The sequence below is a fragment of the Gekko japonicus genome, unplaced genomic scaffold, assembly GCF_001447785.1.
Source record: "Gekko japonicus isolate JY-2015 unplaced genomic scaffold, Gekko_japonicus_V1.1 scaffold316, whole genome shotgun sequence".
In the NCBI taxonomy this organism is placed as follows: Eukaryota; Metazoa; Chordata; class Lepidosauria; order Squamata; family Gekkonidae; genus Gekko; species Gekko japonicus.
The window spans coordinates 516,159-528,244 of record NW_015169784.1 but is presented as its reverse complement, the minus strand read 5'-3'; the positions used below and the strand labels follow the sequence as shown (position 1 = coordinate 528,244).

At 46.5% G+C, this 12,086-nt stretch overlaps 1 protein-coding gene across 1 annotated transcript in view; it reads left to right on the top strand.

Annotated features, from left to right (window-relative positions):
- The window catches only part of PPIL2 (peptidylprolyl isomerase like 2), a 129,553-nt gene extending 120,396 nt beyond the window's left edge, over nucleotides 1–9,157 (top strand). Inside the window, exons 19-20 of the mRNA XM_015416895.1 lie at nucleotides 2,641–2,780; nucleotides 7,337–9,157. Of these exons, the coding sequence (XP_015272381.1) occupies nucleotides 2,641–2,780; nucleotides 7,337–7,430 (234 nt within the window). The 3' untranslated portion in view covers nucleotides 7,431–9,157. The remainder of the gene's footprint in view (nucleotides 1–2,640; nucleotides 2,781–7,336) is intronic.
- Nucleotides 9,158–12,086: the final 2,929 nt, after the last annotated feature.

Sequence of the window (12,086 nt, the reverse complement as noted above, 5' to 3'; positions counted from 1 at the left end):
GTTGCTCACGGGGCTCCACAGCTTAGAGGGAACATTGGCCCTTGCCCCATGCAAAGTGGGCGGGAGCCCCAGATGGGGCAGGCATGAAGTACTGTAGTGGTGGAGCCTGCTGTTCTTCTTTGCCCCTTCATTGGGGGGCAGGACTGTAGGCAATCAGCCACACGCAGAGCAGGGCCAAGTCAGGCCTGTTGCCAGGAATTTGTGGCTTGTGGGCGGTGATGACTTCCATAGTCAAGAAAGCTAACACTTAGGCAGAAAAACTGTCTTAAAGGAGACCAGTTTCTTAGAGTTGGAAGAGATCCTAGAGGTCACCTACTCCAACCCCCTTGCTCAGTGTGGGAATTAGTCAACTACAGCACCCCACTCTGCTTAAAGGAGCACACGTCTTTAAAAAAATGTTTTTAAATGATTGAAAAAAGCATTTACAGGAGAAATTCTTGTGGGGCTGTGCCTTTAAGAAAGAGAGTGGAGCCCCAAAAGCCCCACTGTAGCTACGGACCTGGGCCAAGTACAGCTGCCCCAGTTGCCCATTGGCTATGATGGCCCCTGGTATAAGCTGCATATAGGGCTGGAACTGGGGTTGGGAAAATGGGCAAAGAAAAAGAAGACCTGCATCTCCTTGAATTATGTAATGTTATTGTCATATTATTCAATTATATATAAGGAGAGATTGTCATATTGTCGATAGAAGCCAGGGATGCCTAAGGCCACCCAACAAGCATATGGCTGAACTGTGAATTGAACCAGGGACCTCCTGGCTTGCTGTTCAAGCTCAAAACAGCTATGTTACAACAGGAGATGCTAGCAAAAATAATTTTCCTTTCAGTGGTTGGTGACCCTAGAGTATATCATGCTTTTTAAAAAATTCACATCCTACATATTTATGTGGCCCAAATTAAATACCGTATCCAAATTAACTGGATCTGCTTTGGCAGGCCACAGTGAAGAGTTGTGCAGGGTACTGAAGTCTGGCCATCAGAGATGCCCTTTAGAGCTTCATTCCCCATGCTTCTGAGCTGTCGTTGGACATTTCCAGCACATATTCTGTCTTCTCTATGTAACTGCAGGGGCTACAGGTTGAGTTTCTCAGAATGGTTCAGTAACGGAAGCTGAGAATAGGTAAAATCCTGAAGATGGAGGACTAGTTAAAACAGAATTCTCACCCTACCCACATACGTGGCCTTCAGAAATTGCGACCCAAACACTTGTACAAGACTCTGCATACAGTCCAGTCCTGTTGGGCTGGAAGACACAGCTGGTTGGGTAGGCATGTCAAGGCTGAGCTTATCTAATGTGACTGCTTGGGAGGGAAAGGGCAATCACAGTCTTCCTGATGAACGGGGAGATGTTCTGCAAGAGGCCAGGCAGCAGTTAATTTGCTCCAACAAGTTCCTGAGCCACACAGAGCTGCACATACCAGCCCTACTTCCTTTTTTTTTTTAAGCCCCCAGAGGGGATTTTTTATTGATTTTTTTAAAACTAAAAATAACTACAACAGAAAAAGGGGGGGGGGGATACTACACATACGGGAGAAAGAAAAGCACCCACTACTATCTAAAAACCCAAGAAAGGAGATCCTCCAACTAGCTTAGATACATCAAATCTTCTCATTGTTAATCCTTTTATAAACTGAGTCAAACATTTAAAACCTTTTACCCTTAAAGTTTACATTTAACTGTCTAGTATCAGTACCCCCAATCATCCCCAAAAACCAAAGTTCTCAAAGGCACAATTCAGAGTCCTTCAGCCTTTACTTCTTTTCCCTTCTCTTCAGCAACTTGTAGGGACTTTTCGGGGCTTGTAGGGACTTTTCGGGACTCCAGCCCTACTTCCTGTCTGAAGCTCCACCTCTTCCTAGAGGAAAGTGGGAATCTTCTGGATACAGTAGGAAGCATCCTAGCTTTAGAGTCTTGCACTTTGCTGTCGTTCAGAAGTTTCCCATCAGACCTACTGGTATTTTAGTCTAAACAAGATGGGAGATTGTGAAGTTCAGGGTACAAAGTGTGGGAGTTCCTCAAGGGTCTCAGGACTGGGGGTGTGCTGGCACAGAATCACAAAACTTTTATTGGCATAACAGCATGAATCCATATAGATTACAATAGGATCTGCGGTCAAAAAAGAACATCTCCTCCTAGAGGCATCATAGAGGAATTTTGCTACAGATTCACTGATTTCACTCTTATTTGAAGCTAAAAGTATAGAGGTCCTACAGTCCTCAGGTCAACCCTCCAAAGATAGCAAAAAAAGGCTTTAAAAATACAGCACGACGGTCATCTTAACATTTACAATGCAAAATAATACGATTGTTGTCTTCAATCTCGCTCATCCCACATGGACACAGCCTGTCTGTATATGAAATTTTCTTAAATCTCCCATATAACACCACAGATGGGAGAACATTAAAACGGGCTAGCGTGAATGCCCTCCGAAGGTGAGGGTCACACAGACAAGAAAAACATACAGGAAAGGTAGGGCCAGATAAAAGCTCCCAATGCACTGGGGAACCATGGCCAGAGGCAAGGCTTTTCCATGGGATGTGCTGGCAATCCAGTTTTCTGACTGGACATTCTCTGGGCCGTTTGTAAGCTCAGGTTTTCTAACCTCCTAGAACGTGATCCAGTGACGCTTGTTTTCTCGCAGGTTGCCGCAGAGAGAGAGAAGGCCCGGCAAGAAGAGGAGGCGGCAAAAGGGAAAACCAAAGTCGTCGTTCCAAAGAAAGAGCCGAACACTCCAAAGACGTACCGCGAGGGAGTCGGGAAGTACATTAATTTGGCTGCCGCGTAAGTGCCTGGTGCCTTTTGCATGGTTAACCTTGTGGGTGTGGGTGTCTTTTTCCCCTGCACGGAGCAATGAAGTTTAACGAAGTGACTGCTGTGATCAGACCCAGCTTCAGAGGGCACGTTTCAGGCTCTCTGAACTCCTAGTACAGTAACTGACTCTCAACCGTGAGAGAGAACATTAAAGACACCAGTGTCTGGCATAAGAAGCGGCAAATCTGTCTCTTTTTTTGGTGGGAAAAGCATTGGTTGCTCGGCTCAGAAAAACAGGAGGGTCCAGTGGGATCAGTGCAAGGCTCCACCTCGTCCAGCATCCTGGTTCCCACAGTGGCCGGCCACACGACTCTGGGGAACCCACAAGCATGGACAGCAGCCCTCCTCTGCTACTGCCCCCTAGCCTAGCAGATTGCAGTTGGAATAGACGCTGTGGCTGATAGAGCCAGCGTGGTGTGGTGGTTAGAATGCTGGACTAGGACCTTGGAGACCCAGGTTTGAATCCCCCATCTGCTGTGGAGGCTTGCTGGGCGTCCTTGGACCTGTCACACACTCGCACTGCAGCTGGCTAAGGCCCACCCCATAGGGTTTTCAGCACCAGAGGTGTTCAGAAGTGGCTTGCCATTGCCTGCCACTGGATTTCAACCCTAGAACTTCCTTCCTGGTCTGCCATCTAAGTACTAACCAGGGCTAATCCTGCTTAGCTTCTGAGATGTGACAAGATCAGGCTAGGCTGGGCTATATCAATGCCTATTTATGGACCTACCCCTGTGAATTTTTCTGATTCCCTTTTTAAGTCCTCTAAGCCATGACTAACACCGCATATTGAGACAGTGAATCACACAGGTGACTGATGCATGGTGTGAATGAGTACTTCCTTTTGTCTGTTCTGCAATTATTGCCCCCTTAACTGGGCATCTTGAGTGCCAGCATTATAGAAGAGGGAGAAAAAATTATCCATCTCTCTCTCTGTCTCCACGCTATGTATAAATTATGTAAGCCTCTATCACGTCATTCCCATATTTATCTTTTCCCCCCTAAACTAAAAGGCCCCAAATGCTTTAGCCTTTCCCGGATCGAGATCTGCGAAGGGTCATTAAGAACTCATGCTGTGCTTGCATAGATAGGGCTTAATCTCTTCTGGCACACAGGAGGACTCTCAGAATGGTGCTCTCATCCATATTCACAGGCCTGATTTGGGGGGGGGGGGGAGCAGCGTGATAGATCAACTGGGTCAGAACCTTCATCACACCCAGTCTTAAGCATTTGTGCCTGGGTCCTTATATGTCGAATCCTAGCAGAAACCATTGGCCGGGGGAATTGGGCTGAACTCACCCAGCAAGTGAGTCCAGTTGATATATAAGACAACTTCTCATGTCTTTTGTATAAGGTGTGGGTTCTTAGGAGAATTCTGCGTATCCAAATTCTATTTCTAAAGGTTTCAGTGTCATAAATCTATGTGTGGAGGTTTTTTTTTATTATCAAGTCCTTAAAACCTCCCGGCTCACACATTTTTAAGATTTTAAATACCACCTGAAATGGTTTTGCTGCTACTCTTTCAAGAGCAACTAATTCTTCAAAACCTAAAAGTGGCAGGTATTTATTTACTTACTTACTTCATTTACAGGGATACAGCAAAAGGGAAACAAACCCAACCTGAAAATCAAGTTAGGTACTCAAGAGGCTGAGTAGCAAGAACGTAAAAAAATTAAATATTTCTTGTACAGTGCACCAGGTCAAAGTTAAAAACAACACACATACATAGGGAATAAAAATGTCATATACATTTGTAGTCCACCTTTCTCATTGAGACTCAAGGCGGATTACACAATTAAAAACGATGCAATAGGAACAGTATAAAACATATAAACGACAGTGAATAAAACTGATTACAGAATTAGAGACCAACGTACTAAGCACTATAATACCTACAGTATAATACAAATAATACAACAGAGTTGAACTGCAAAACTGGAGGAGAATAAAATAAAACCGTGAGAGATAGTTTCACAGATGTTTATTTTATTTTATTTTACTGAACTTATATCCCGCCCTCCCTGCAAGCAGGCTCAGGGCAGGTTACATCAGTATCGATACAATATAATACAATTCAATTAAAAACAACTTTAAAACAACAATTTAAAACAGTGTAGAATCATAAAATGCCATGTAAAATAAATTAGATCAGATGTCAGTTAAGATGTCAGTCAGATCAATTAAGTGGTTTAACTACAATAAGAATGCCCTCCTGAGGAGACAGGACAACTTGCTGATGTAAGTCATCCAATGGCAGTTTCAAAGATGGTTGCATCTGTTGCAGCCTCTTACAAGGCCACAGGTCACCGACCTCCAGTAACAGAAATTACAATGGGAAATAGCTATTATAGAATTAACCCCCTTCTGGAAGATTCTAAGAGTATGAAGGGCGCAGACCCAGAGGCCACAAAGTAGGCATTAAGGGCTCCAAGTATGTTGTCCCTATCCTTGGGCGGAATCAATTGGAAAGAATCCTTATGAACATGAATGATGAAAACCTCAGGATAGTTCAGTACAATTGTTGCTTGTGAGACGTCTGGCGGAGTGCAAGCAATGCTCCCTCGAAGCTGAGGAGTCTTGTGAGCAAAAATTCTGCTTTGTGAGCTGCTGGTATTAGACTTGTGACCGAGCAATTTGGCTACTGCATAAGTTAGTTTGCACTGGAGCCATCCTTCCTGAGCTAAGTCAAAACTCTGGGAGCCGGAGACTAAAAAGCTAGCTCACACTAACTCAGCTTAGAGGGAACACTGAGTACAAGTGATGTTCTCTGCAAAAAGTGTGTTTTAATCTGTAGAGGAATCGCCTCTTGGGGTCCCCAGGTGTAAAAGGTCTCTTCCCATCCTAACCAGCACTGCTGGACGGCACTGGGCATTAGGCTCTCAAATGGGCTATACCCTATACTGGGTAGTTCTCAGTGTGGGTTTTCCTCTCTCTAGCATCGATCCCCGTCACTTCAGTTCCCTTACATTCCTCTAAAAACCAGTGTTAAATGAGGTTACATGTGGGAGAGGGAGAGATTGTATCTCTTTCACGAGAGGCCTACTAATTCCTCAAAATAGTGGCCAGCTTTATCAGTGGGAAACTCTCCCGGAGTGGTCAGGAAATCCTCTGGATCCAGCATTCTCGGGGGGGGGGGGCAGACCACATGAAGAGAGGCCCCCACCTCTGCAGGGGATCTTTATGAGCCTTCCTTTCTCCCAGGCAACTGGAACCCAGACTTTGAGCCTTCTTTAATCTTAGCACTGCCAGGAAATGATTTGTCCATGACAAAGGAGGAGGAGTAATCCCTTCCACCCCCAGACCAGATGACACAGCTGTTTCACTGGTTTGGATCATGGCTGTCTTGGGACAACTCTGATGATTATTTTTTTTACTGCTTTGTACCTTTATTGTGTTTGGCTGGTGAATATTGTTCCCTATGCGCGCGTGGGGGGTTAAAATGCCGTCAAGTCACTTCCAACCTAGGGTTGACCCTGTGCTCCCTGCCTCTAATTATAAAACCACGCTCAAATTCTGAGTTTAAAAATTGCTTTTTCTGCTTCCAGCTCTGGTTATGCCGAAGATGAGGAGGTCCCAGATATACAGATTCCGCTAGGAGAAACACCCTCAGAAATTGCCAAAATATAAACTGTATTTAACAAATATACAGTTGGTGATGTCACAACAACAAAATGTAGTGCATACTGTAACTCTAATAAGGCATAAGATAAGATTTCCTCCTTAGAAGATGAGATGTAAAGTCCATGTAGGGAGGGAACATTGCATCTTGTGCCTTACTAGAGTTACAGTATGCACTAAGTTTTGTTGTTGTGACATCACCAACTTTATATTTGTTAAATTCAGTTTATATATTTTGGCGATTTCTGATGGTGTTTCTCCTAGCGGAATTTGTGTATCTGGGACCTCTGTGACGCTAGTTTCCCCCCCTGTTTTTGAAGATGAGGGGGAGCATAGGGTGGACTGAAGATTGGTCGCGGGGGAACAGACAACCCCAGTGTCAGTTTCTGTAGCCCTGTTCTCCACTCTTCGGTCTGAAAGTGAGATGTAGCTTATTACGGGGATCATCTGGGCTTCACCACCCAGTCCCCACTGAGCACTTAGTCCCGGTTGTAAAACTGTGACGTATGAACTCTTGGCCAGCCTAGCAGACACCCCAGGCTGCTCAGAAGGAGCCAGGAATAGCAGGGTGGGCGAGCAAAAGGAGTCTTGTGCATTGGCGTCTGCCTGTCCTGGGAGAGCAAGTGGGGGTCGGGGGAACTTTGCTTGCAGCAGAAACGTTCACGCGGCATAAATGTGGAGGGGGCTTGGCCTAGAGCAGAGGAGCGGGTGTTCTGTAACGCAGGGGGGTTCTCAGGCCAGCCGCTGCTCTGTAGGGTGGTCGTCTAGGCGGGCCCTTTCCTTCCTCATGCCCAAAGCCATCGCCAAAACCTACAGCTGGAACATCTCCTCTTGTTTCCAGCATTTCAGACCAGATTTTGGACTTCTTTCTAGACCACCCTCACTTCAGCCCTGTGTCATTCCCTTTGTAGGAAGCGAGCCTCGGAAGACGACGGCCCATCAACCAGCACGGCTGTCAAGAAAGAGAAGAAAAGCTCAACCTTTGGGGACTTCAGCTCCTGGTAGAGGATCGAGGGGACTGCCTTACCCGGCCACGATCCACCCTCAGTTCTAGGTGTTCTGCACTGAAGCTGGACAGGGTGCCAGTTTGCATCCTAACACTTCCGGGTGCTTTTGTTTCCTCGATAGCGCTTTCCTTTGAGCCCTTCTCCAAAAGACCTCCTTTTGTTTTTTTTTGGTGCGCTACTGTACTCGGCAGTTCCAAGATGACTTTTTGGCGTTTTCGCTCTGCAGATTTGTCAGCAGAATGCTGGGAAAGCCAAGCAGTTGAAGGAGCAAGGACACGTTCCAGGCTAAAATGGGTGATGACCCAGTGGAGGAGGGGAGAAATGGCATCGTTAGAGCCGCATCCTTTTGCTTTGGGTGGGTTCATACAGACCCCTACGGCTTGTCCCTGCTAGTTTGAAAACAGAGTCCCCCAGACTGCGCATCCCTCCCTTTCTCTCTCTGTCTGTCGCACGCCTCCAGGCTCACTGGTTTTATGAGCTCTTGTGCTGCTACCCAGAGGCATCCGTCTCCGTGAGCGATGAAGTCGTGAGATGCCGCCACATCCAGAGCCAATCTCTGACTGATGCCCTGTTCACCCGGAGAAGGAATCCAGGCTAGTGCCTTTGCCTTGTCTGGCTCGCTAGACTGACCTTCGCTAAGCCAGCCTGGCAACTGACGCAATCCCGTCGCACTCCTGCTCTGCTCTGCTCCCGGGAGCCAGCAAGCATCATTTCAAATCTCTGCTGTGATGCACAGACAGGGCCGTGAAAACTGCACGCAGCTACTCGGTGAGGTGTCAGGTTAAAATTAGCCACAGACAAGCACCGCTGCAGCCTCCTTTCCCAGACCCCCGAATGCTGCCTCTTAGCCCTGGTAGCTAGCTGCCTGTCTCTGATTGGCCTCCTCTTTTGTTTGATGTGTGGCGGGCTGATGTCGCAGGACAGCACAAGCCTTCCTAGGAAAAACAGTCCTAAGCGTCAGAGAGCCCTGAGCCAGCCACACAGGTGGTGCTAAGGGGCAAACTACAGGCTACATCCAAACACAGGACGTGATGCCCCGGGGGCAGTAAAGCCAATCTGGGTGTGGGAGGCAGCAGTTTTGAATGGGGAGAAGCTGCTTAACTCCTTTCCTCCACGGATCCTTTTTTCTTTTCTACCCCCCCCACACACACACACACCTGCAGCCTGGCTTTGGGAAGAGGAGGGGAGTGGGAGAACAATTGACGGAGAAAGGAGCCAGCAACCTTCCAGCCTGCCAAGTCTTTGCTCAGAGTTGCCCCCTCCTGCAGCCGCCCGGAGAATTGTCACAGGAACGTCCACAGAACATGCCAGCGTGCCCTTTACGGCAGGAAACTGGGAAGAGCTGTAGCTGTCAAGGAGCAATTGGAGCCACATGTGTTTGTTAAAGGGCAGGCGCCGGCAGAGTGAAGGCCTCACGTCACTTTATGGCCTTCTGGGGGGGCAGGTTTGCCGGCGCATCTTTCCATCTGCATAAAACACAAAGAAACAGAAAACAGAAAAGCGGCATTAAAGATCAAACAAACAGATGCGTGCCTCTTTCCCATATATGTCCCATGCAGCAAGATGCCAGAGCAAAAGGATTGACCGTTAGCAGTAAGAGCTATCCTATCGAGGAAAAGAACATCGGTGATTTTACAGACTTGAGAAATCTTTTCTTTTTTAATTTATAGTTTTTATTTTCATACTCAGATCAACATACAATAACACAAACAGTAACATATGAATATAACAACATAACTGTAAGAGAACATATCAAATTCGTTTCTTTTGGGTAGAGGTTTTGAAAATGGTATAACATTCAAATGTATATCATACATAATATTTTAAAATGTAAAAAAAATTCATAAAAGGTAGAACATATCAAATTCGTTTCTTTTGGGTAATTAGAGGTTTTGAAAATGGTATACCCTTCAAATGTATATCATACATAATATTTAAAAATGTAAAAAAAATTCATAAAAGGAGTTCTTTGGTACGATGCCACTATTTGCCAAGTATTCCAGTATAGGGAACCAGGTCGCTTGGAATAATTTGTGTTTACTTACTGTATTTCCATCATAGACATTTTTAGAAGACTTGAGAAATCTTGTTCATCTGTTTTTGTTTGTTTGTTTTCTCCTTATTCAGTACCCAGAAACAGAGTTTTAAAAATTGAGCTCCAGGATAAAGTTGCACAGGTCTATACCGGTGTGTATGCAGAGGCCTTCCTGGAATATTTAAACTGTCTTTGTGTCGACGGAGTCATCACAAACAATCCTCAGATTCTACAAGCTACACCTACAGTTAGAAAATCTTAATTGCCGCATGGGAAATCGAAACATTGAATGTTTATGGTTTGCTGGGGTTTGTTGAGGTCCTTTTCTCAAAAATTATATATAATATTCTTTGGAATCTTTTTTTTTTTTTTTTACAATGAGACCATCTCATTTATGAAATAAAGAGTCTCCTTTGATACCAAGCCATCTTGGCAGATTCAGTGCAACGTTTTCTGTTAAACGGTTGAAATCTTCATTTGACCTCTGCTCGCTGCTTTTTCAAGGAAGGGTCCTGCCGGTGCAGTGTTTGTTTTCTCCCCAGGATATGATTCATCCATATTTTTCTAAGATCCTTAAAGGAGCCTGTACTCTTTGAGGAAATGGTGCTGCTCGCCATAAACTAGAGGAGACTTAGAACTCATGCAAGGGGGGAAATGCGGGGTTTCAGTTTATTCACAATTTTTTATTTTAAAAAAAGATGCATTACAGTTTATGCACAGAGCTAAAAAGTTATTTCATTTCTGGCCTAGAATGTTGTCTTGGCCTCTCTTCTGGTCACGTAGAAGGTGGTTTCCTAAATGGAAAAAAGTATGGAAACCCCTTGTGCCTGTCTCATAAGGCAGTATCCTACCAACGTGTGCAGGAGGCCCATGGCGTTTCCCCGTGCTCTTCTCCATTGCTGGAGCACTTTTAGAGTCCCAGAAAGATCGTTCTTGGGGGCACTGGGTCCAGGCAGAGGAACAGCTGTGTGGATTGACAAGATGGAGTGAGGAAGGACAAAATGATGGTTGTCCCCTCCCTTCACTGAAGCTGCACTGGCGGAGGTAGAATTTCAGCTCTTTGCCCTTTCCGCACTCCGGCACTCCAGCCTGTGCAGATGTTCCTTTGCTCAGGTCATGCGCCCCCAGAAATGAACTTCCTGGGGTTCTGAAAAAGCTGCAGCAATGGAGAGGAACTATTTATTTATGTATACCCCCACATTTCTTCCCAATGGGACCCCAAGCAGTTTACGTGATTCTTCTCCATTTTATCCTCTCTACTACCCTCTGAGGTGGGATTGGCTGAGAGTGTGTGGCTGACCCAAAGTCCTCCAGCAGGCGTCCGTGGCAGAGCGGGGAATACAACCTGGGCCCTTCCAGGTCCTAGTCCAACACTCTGACTTCGGGTTGCCAGCTCTGGGTGGGGAAACACTTCGAGATTTTGGGGGTGGAGCTTGGGGAGGGGAGGGATTTCAGTGGCGTCCAATGCCATAGAGTCCACCTTCCAGAGCGGCCATTTTCTCAAGGTGAAATGATCTCTGTCACCTGGAGATCGGTGTTCCCTCTAAGCTGAGTTAGGGTGAGCTAGCTCACAGTTCTTTAGCCTCCGGCTCACACATTTTTGTCTTGGCTCAGGAAGGATGGCTCCAGAGCAAACTAATTTATGCAGCAGCCAAATCGCTCGCTCACAACTTTATGCCAGGAGCTCACAAAGTAGAATTTTTGCTCACAAGACTCCAGAGCTCAGAGGGAGCCCTGGTTGTGATAGCAGGAGATCTCCAGCTACCACCTGGAGGTTGGCCGCCCTACACTATTACATCATGCTGGTGCATTGCTAACGACACGCTCCACACAAGGAGTGGCAGATCCTGCCCAGTCTCTCCATGTAATCTGGGTTGTGATGATGGAGGCTTTGATTGCCAGCAGCTCCGCGGGGTTTTGGGGCCCAGATCTTTCCTTTTCCTAGCCTGGCTACTTGACTTCCTTCCTAAAACGGAGTTGGCCGTCATGCCGACGTGATCCCCCATTTCCCCCCCCTCCTCCTGATCACACTATAAATTTCTTGTTAACGATTAAGGTTATACGTCGCAATTCACCGCCCACTATGCCGCAGGCTCCAGGACCGGCACAGCACTCCCCCTCTGGCTCAGATTCGTCTTCCAGCCATTCTTCTGTGCCTGACCTGGGGCAGATCAAGGTGGGTAGCCCTGTTAGTCTGTCTGTAACAGTCAAAAAGAGCAGGAGTCCAGTAGCACCTTAAAGGCTAGCAACATTTGTGGCAGTGTAGAAGCTTTCGTGAGTATCTGAGGAAGTGAGCAGCGACTCACGAAAGCTCATTCCGTGAGACAAATTTTGTTAGTCTTTAAGGGGCAGGTGGAATAGGATTATAGACTGCAGTCCAGTGTGGTGGTAGGTTTGTGGGCTATGGGTTCACATGGTGTGCTTTTTTGTATTTTTTAATATGTGTGTGTGTGTGTGCATGCATGCACCTGGAAGTCATGGCGACTTCTGGTGACTGACCCCTACTGGGGGCCTGAAGGATATTCAGAGAGGTGGCCAAATAAAGTCTGCCCCCGCCTCCCAACTGCTGGTATTCCAAGGAGGTCTCCCATCCAAGTACTTCCCAGAGTTGACCCAGCT